Source organism: Hemitrygon akajei, chromosome 9, assembly GCF_048418815.1.
Source record: "Hemitrygon akajei chromosome 9, sHemAka1.3, whole genome shotgun sequence".
NCBI classification, from domain to species: Eukaryota; Metazoa; Chordata; class Chondrichthyes; order Myliobatiformes; family Dasyatidae; genus Hemitrygon; species Hemitrygon akajei.
Genome location: NC_133132.1, coordinates 144,511,900 through 144,520,142, shown reverse-complemented (window position 1 = coordinate 144,520,142; position 8,243 = coordinate 144,511,900). Strand labels below are relative to the sequence as shown.

At 39.8% G+C, this 8,243-nt stretch overlaps 1 protein-coding gene across 2 annotated transcripts in view; it reads right to left on the bottom strand.

Annotated features, from left to right (window-relative positions):
* Nucleotides 1–4,834: 4,834 nt before the first annotated feature.
* Nucleotides 4,835–8,243, bottom strand: part of fndc4a (fibronectin type III domain containing 4a) — a 212,218-nt gene continuing 208,809 nt past the window's right edge. For both annotated transcript variants that reach the window (XM_073057187.1, XM_073057186.1), the window contains one exon: nt 4,835–6,699. In XM_073057187.1, the coding sequence (XP_072913288.1) occupies nt 6,658–6,699 (42 nt within the window). In that variant the 3' untranslated portion in view covers nt 4,835–6,657. The remainder of the gene's footprint in view (nt 6,700–8,243) is intronic.

Genomic DNA, 8,243 nt, shown 5'->3' with positions numbered 1-8,243 from the left:
CAAGCACTTAAAATAAGGAATTAACTACATTTTTGATGAAAAAAAAATCCAAATCATTAATTGCACGGTAAAAATCACCATGGGAAACACAGGGAGCAGCTCATCTTTATTCCAATTGAGTTCAGCCATATCACTTACATCAGAATACTTAAAATGACTTTCTGGACTATGTCTTTATTTCATTTAGAGATACAGCACAGTAACAAACCCTTCCGGCCCAACAAGCCCGAGCTTCTTAATTATATCCTTGTAATCAATGAACCTACAAACCTGTATGTCTTTGGAATGTGGGAGGAAACCTATGTGATCACAGCAAGACCACAAACCCCTTACTGACAGCGGCATAATCGAACCCATGCCTTTGGCACTGTAATAGAGTTATGCTCACAATTACGCTGCCACGCTAGTCCCCAGAGATGCAGAGCAGAAAATGGAGGCAGGAGGTAATCAAAATCAAATAAAAAGGACACCTCTGTAGACACTGGCTCCATCTCACATGCTCAAAGTCAAGTGTGATTTCAAGGCCACGTCAAGATTAATGAATGTAATTGTGATGGTCAGGAAATTCCAAAGCAGTCCCACATTATTTCAAGAAGTTAGGGAACTGAGGGTGAACATTAATCATGGCTTGCAATTCTTTGAAATAGATTAGGCTCTCCTGGTGTGTGGTCAATATTTAACCTTAAAGATTCCAAACAAATTAATTGGTTTATTTATCTGCCTATAGTTTTACCATTCATAGAATATCTTCACTAAAAATAATGAATTAGCTACAATTAGAAATTGGATGTCACAGTATAAACCTGAATTTCTTCAGGTTTATGTCATAAACATGAGAACCTCTGCAGATACTGGAAATCCAAAGCAACACACACAAAATGCTGGAGGAACTCAGCAGGCCAGGCAGCATCTATGGAAGTGACCCTTCTTCAGGACCGAGAAGGAAGGGGGAAGATGCCATAATAAAACATCGGAGGAGGGGAAGGAGTCTAGCTGGAAGGTGATTGGTGAAGGTAAAGTGCTGGAGTAGAAGGAATCTGAAAGGAGAGGAGAATGGACCATAGGAGAAATGGAAGGAGGAGAGGACCCGGGGGAAGAAATAGCCAATTGAGAAGAGGTAAAAGATCAGAGTGGGGAATAGAGGAAAGGAGGGGTTGAGATTTGTTTACCGGAAGGAGAAATTGATACATTACTTTACATTGCTAATTTTGTTTTAACACCTCCTCCTTATAGTTCAAAAACTTTTAATCTCTTTGATACTTGACTTCATTATCCTTTCAATTTCCCTTTCCACTTCCTCTGTCATGAAAGCAGTGATTCATGTTGGGATTTAATTCTTCAGAGTATAACTTCTTCATCGTTGATGAGTGAGTATAATGTTTAATTCATCCTGTCGCTGAGAATTGGATCAGCATCATAGTGACGACAGGGCTGCTGAAAGAAATTCAGTTCTGGCACACTTTCACCACAATTGCAGGATCCCTGCACCCTGTCCGATCATCAGAGGAATTCATGGACAATCCATGCAATACGGGATAGACTTAGTTCAGCATCACAACTGCAGAACTACAACATACCTCGGCCACAAATCACGAATCAGCCCAGTCGCAGGGTTCTGAAGATTCTAAAGAGCTTTGTTAGGCTTAGATTGCAACTCAAGCTCTATTACATGTATTGATAAGGGCAGATTTTGTCCAATAAATGAGAATGCAAACCCAATTTACTTTTCTCCTGATTTTTATTTTTATTGACTTCGTCTCCTTCAAAATGCTGCCTTGATGCTCCTGACTTCCCTTGAGACTGTTAGCTCTTTAAAGATTACAGGAGCTCCAACAATGCCATTTTCCTGCAGGAACAGTGACAAGAGCTGAACATTTCTCAACGTTTTCAATATATCCTTACCGCCACAGCAGCAAACATGTAAAAAATAGGCTGGGGATGAAATACACTGCATCTTGGTTGGGGATTTCATAAACACAAGCAGTTCTGCAGATGCTGGAATTCCAAAGCAATGCATACAGAATGCTGAAGGAACTCAGCGGGTCAGGCAGCATCCATGGAAATGAACAAGCTGTCGACACTCGGGCCAAGATCCTTCATTCTGTCATTCTTGTGAGGTGTGTTTTGTCTGCCAGTATTGTACTAGGTTCATACTACTGTGCAAACAAAGCAACAACTAGCACCTGATCAAGGATCAATCATCAACCTCATTCACCATTTAAAATATGAATATGGAACAAAATATGCATAAATATATAAATACCAGCATGTATTTACAATGTAACCAGCATTATAAAAAGTGGTTTAAAGTGTTTATGGAGCTGTACAGTGACAGGAGTAAGAGATAAAAGGCTAGGATGGTGTTATCTACATTAGATGATCCCAGAGAGTTACCGGAATAAATATCATAAAGAGTGAGGAGGTCTGGAAGAGAGATTTTAGGGAGCTTGGTAGAAAGCTGAAGAACTGGACCTCCAGGGTAGTACAGTAATCTCTGAGCTGATGGCTGTGTCATGCGCCAATGGGGTAAGAATTGGATGATTTGGAAGGTGAATGTGTGGCTGAGGAACGGGTGCAGGCGGTCAGGGATTCTGATTAATGGGTCATTGGGATCTCTTCTGGGGAAGATATGACCTGTACAAAAGGGATGGGTTATACCTGAACCCGAAAGGGTCTAATATCCTTGCTAGGGTTGTTTGGGAGGGTTTAAACTAATTTGGCAAGAGGATCAGAACCAGGGTGATAGGGCTGAGGATGAGGTAGTTGATTTCAGAATCAGAATCAGAATCAGGTATGTGGCATGAAACTCGTTATCTTAGCAGCAGCAGTTCAATGCAATACATAATACAGAAGAAAAAAAAATCAATTACAGTATACATATATGGAATAGATTAAAAGTCATGCAAAGACAGAAATAATATATATTAAAAAAGTGAGGTAGTATTCAAGGGTTCAATGTCCATTTATGAATCGGATGGCAGAGGGGAAGAAGCTGTTCCTGAATCGCTGAGTCTTTATGTATACTTAAGGCAGAGGTAGATAGATTCTTGATTGGTCATAGCATGGTGGGATATGTGGAGAAGGCAGGAGATTGGGGCTGAGAGGGAAAATGGATCAGCCATGATGAAAATGTGAACCTGACGATGTGGCCAAATGGCCTGATTCTGCTCCTATATCTTATGGTCTTATTATTCTGATTAGGCTATGGAGTTCTAAAAACCTATTGTAAAAACATAAAAGGAACACAGCCACTTTCTTACGGGGTGGCATTTTCCTCAGTTTTTAGCCAGCAATCTTTGACCTGCAACTCTGTTCAAATGAACATCTGTAAAGCAACACCAATAGCACAGGGAAGGGAAAAATCCCTTTAATATCACCTGTAGGATGTTTTTCTTAAGAAAGTGGAAAATATTGAAGAAAACAATAATCTCTTTTACTAAGATTATCCAATTGAACCTATTATGTAGATATTTTAGTGTAATATTGCTTTCACTGGGAACTGTTTGTCTTTTAATTAGGCTGGACAAGTTATTAATTTGCTGCATTTCAACACAGCTCTGCACTGCTGTTTTTTTTAATATATGAGCATTCATTAACTCAGTTTAAATGACTTGACACCTCAGTTAAAATATGCACAGAGGGAGCTAACACAGAAATATGTTAGGAATTCAATTACAGAGCATCGTCTCTTCAGCACCATTTGGATGAAAATCGAAGATCAGCGATTCCAGGTGAATCATAAACCAGTATTCCCTGTTGCTCCCAAGCACTCCCTATCACAATCCGTGATTGAACAGAACACACAGGTGTGCACGTAATCATGTCATTCTCTGTGACTGCTGACAAGAGGAATCAGTTCCCGCAATTCTACTGGCACACTTAGCCTCGCCAGGTTTGATAGTGCTGTGTGCTCTATGTCAGTGCAGTTCACAGGAGACCACCGAAACTGCTAACCCAGCTGGTTTCCTTCCAATTTATTTACTTTGCTGCTTTTCCCTCAGGTCTTTAAACCCACAAACCCTCAGTAGCAATCTCCACTCCCCACCCAAGAGTCCCCATCAACCCCCCTTCACTACCCTTAACCACTGAAGATGCTTCCGGTCATATAAGCGGAGGACACAAAATTAAACCTGCTGTTGTGCCACTTGAAAATAGCCTGACACCATATGTGCCCTGCTGAATCATTAGTGTCTCGGCCTGAAATGTCATCTTTTTATTTCCCTCCATAGATGCTACCTGACCAGCTGAGTTCCTCCAGCATTTTCTGTTTCCAGCATCTTGTGGTTATGAGTCCTTAACCTATCTCTTAATTAATCAGTAAAGAACCAATAAACATTAAAGGGGCACTGGGTTTCATGAATCCACATTTTAAAACCTCATTGTGCAGTCCCAACACAAACCCTTACATGTCGTACTACCTTTCTGCTGTTAGTTCTGCGGACAAAATATCTTGCAGTACATACTGTGGTAGATACTAACTGAGGGACTAAGAAACTCATGGTACAGCCTATCTGTATATAGGAATTATTCTGATTTTGCACCTCAGGGTAGCATTTCCTGGCATTGTTTATAGATGGCTTAATGCATTACACTACAACGTCTTAGAAAATTAATATGCAAATATTATTCTGATGTAGACCACACTGTTAAATGGAGCCACTTAAAGAGCAGGTATCCACTTTTATTTAGGTGGGTGGGTGGGGAATAATTCATCTCAGGTTCCCTAGGTAACTGGTCACATTCTCGTCTCATTGGTTAGAAAATGATCATTAATACTCGCCCAGCATTCCTCTCTGTCACAGAAGAAAACACTTGTAGAAAACAGCAAAAAGAATCAGAAGAGCAAAAGAATTTTTAGTTCAGCTTGCATTATTAATTCATTGTAATTGCTGACACTTGGAAAAGTACAATCACTTTGACATAATATTCCATTCACTTCATTTTCCATTATTCCACAGGCATGGCATATAAAATAATTCACAATATCAGGCATTTCATCCCTTGCACAGGATATTGCTATCTTTGGCTCTGCAATCAAAATAAATAGAAATCCACCTCCATTGAGAAACATTTGAACAGATTAGCAAATTTCCTCTTTAAATTTAAAGCAGCAAACTCTTCAAAAATTCAGAAGTTGGTAACATTTTCCTCAATCAATTCTACTAGTTCTAATTACAATCATATTATTACACAGAGTGTTATATTGTAATGAGTACATTAATATTGAGTTCTCACCATGGTATAAATGAGAGCCCTAGCTCCATTAGTAAAGAGAAACCTGTTTCTCTTTCGTGGTTAATCTCTCTGTTGGGAATATTACCAATCAACATAATGGTTGAATGTTAATGAAATAACAATGTTATTTTACAAAAGTGAAGCTAATCAAGGTGAAAATGATGCATCATGTAACATGAATGTACAGTACTGTGCAGAAATCGTAGGCACATACATGCAGCTAGGGTGCCTAAGACTTTTGCACAGTTATGTCACAGTGTAATGTATTGGACTGTACTGCTGCTGCAGCAAAAATAAAACACATTTCATGACATTTGTGAGTGATGATAAACCTGATTCTGATATGGTTCTCTATGGTGGGCTGAGAGTGGGAAGGGGGCAGGGAGAGTGGTTGGCAAAAGGGGAAGGGAGAAGAGAGGATGAGGAAGCACCAGAGAGACCTTCTGTAGTGATCAGTTAACCAATTGTTTGTAATCAAATTACCTTGTCTGGTGTCTGAGGGCTGGGTGTGTCTCCACTTGTGCCACCTCCCACTCCTGGCACTCCTTCTCTGCCACTTGTCCCACACCCATCTCGTGGTGCTCCACCCTTACCATTCTCAACATCTTTTGCTCCCACCAGATTTACAAACTTGCTCTCCGCTCCACATTGACAACTACAGTACTGTCCATATGTGCCATAAGTCTTTTGCACAGTACTGTACATGTGTGGAGCTGAGTTTGCATTGAATCCTATAGCAATTAAAAAAATAAGCTGTAAATGTATTCAATGTCAATACCAACCAGAGGCAACACTCTTTATGTGACTTGACTTAGAATCTTAGCTTAAGATCTCAGATCAGATTGATAGACATATGATCAATTCGAGTGTCATTGGCACATTTAAAAAAGTCTCAAAATTTCATCTCAGACACACTGTACTGGTGCTCCCTCATCTTTTTATTCCAGTGGGTTCACGGGAACACTCTGACTTCACATCGAAGCAGAGTTATTTTATAACTGATCACCTTCCTGCTACTGTGACCCTATAAGCTGACCTTCCCGGCAGTTGACTCCCCTTTGATAAAGAAAGGACTCATTCATGAGTTGGCAGACCAACAAATCGAATCTGGATATATAGGGAGTGGAGTGCTCTGAAGCCGGCAGAGCAGAATTTAGTGCCGGGCTGCTACTGCAAGTCCCTGTGGCCTGGTTAATGTCTGCACAGGTCACCTTTGATGGTCCTTTGTATTGGAGAAGGATTCCCACATGCATGGCTTCAGTCTCCATGCAGATATCTCTGAGGGAAGAAACTCTTGGCTACGACATGCTTTCAGGCATAAAGAACTGGTGTTAAAATGCAAAGTATGGATAAATAAGATTTAGACAACGGTCCTTCAGTCTTCTGTGTTGTTGCTCCATCTACGGTGCCATACTGCAGGAATCAAACTTCGATGATGTTAATGGCTGGCGTGTTATTTTGGAACTAAAAAACAAGGGAAAAAAAGTAAAATTAAATTCTGAACATGATATCAACAATTCATATGGTAAAATCATTATCACTTTTGCTTGACATGATTGACAGGATTGCAACAGATCTTTAAATCTTCTATTGAATATTTTTAAATTAAGAAACGAAAACTTTGGCAGATATCTAGACACAGCAGCCCTGTTTGATGTTCAAGTATGGAAATGAGATTTCAATTCAACTTTGCTTATGTACAGCAATAGAAGGACGTTGGCATGTACCCAGGTAATCCCTCTCACTTCCTCTACCATTTGCAACTGAAATTGCCAATTATTTATCATGTTTGTTTCCATTTACCTTCATCTTGAATTACATCCAATGATGTCCACTGAAGTTATTTTGCATAAGAATGTCTTTTGTGAAACTTTATTGCAGAGATTCCCAAACAGGGGCAGTTACAGGTCCCAAGGGAGCATTATTAGGGGAAATAGAAGTCATTGGGGGGCGTTCAAGATTCTTGGATGAGGGGGCAGTTATGTGTCCTTAGGGGGCTTTAGGGGAAATGGAAGTTATTGGAGGGTGCTCATGATTCTTGGGGGAGGGGGTCAGTAGCAGTACCCTAACCTGAGGCACGAGACCTGACCAACCGTGTCAACTCACTGCTGTTGCCAACATCAGATAGGCACTCCCAGTTTGTGTTAATTTTTAATTTTAATTTAGCCCCATTAATGATGGTTAAATATGTATGGCACGATCTGTGTGAGTCTGAAGGCGGTGGAGCCTTGAATTCTAATCCAGCTAAGAAACAGAAACTACAGAAAGTGTGTCAACACAATGTTACATAGCTGGAGTATGCTTTTTTCATTCCTTTCAGAGGAGCAGAGCCCTATGTGTCATATTAGTAATACTGTACTAATGAAGCCATGAACCATCGAGATTGCAGGAATACTTCCATGAAAGACACCATGAAAAGGCTACTTATGGTAGTACTCAGTTCCAGAAGATGAAAGAAGCACTTAAAAAGCATTGCACACTCAAGTCATTTGCCAAGAAAGCTAAAAATGGCCTTGATAGGGGTGTCATTGCTCCTTATAATATTCACAAAATGATAGCAAAGTGTGGAGAATCTCATACAATTGGTGAAAGATTAATAATGCCTGCTGTATCAGAAGTGCTCACCACTGTTCTCAAAGTGGATACCATTATTTAAAAATCAATGCCTCTGAGTAATAACTCTGTAGCTTACCGTATTGATGAAATGAGTGAAGACACTGAGTATCAACTGTGCACAGAGATACAAAAAACAGAATTTGGGATACAATTGGATAAGTCAACTGTGCCAGACAATGAGGCATTGCTGATGACATATGTAAAAACTGTATCGAAAATGGAATAATCTATGAATAGATTCTCTTTTGTAAAAAGTTAAAAATAAGTATCAATGGAGAATAAATCTATGATGAGCTCAAATATATATTGAGGATAAAAGCATTCTGATTAGGAACATGATTTCTTGTGCAACAGGCTGCCATGCAGGTTTAGTGGCATTTATGAAAAAAGAA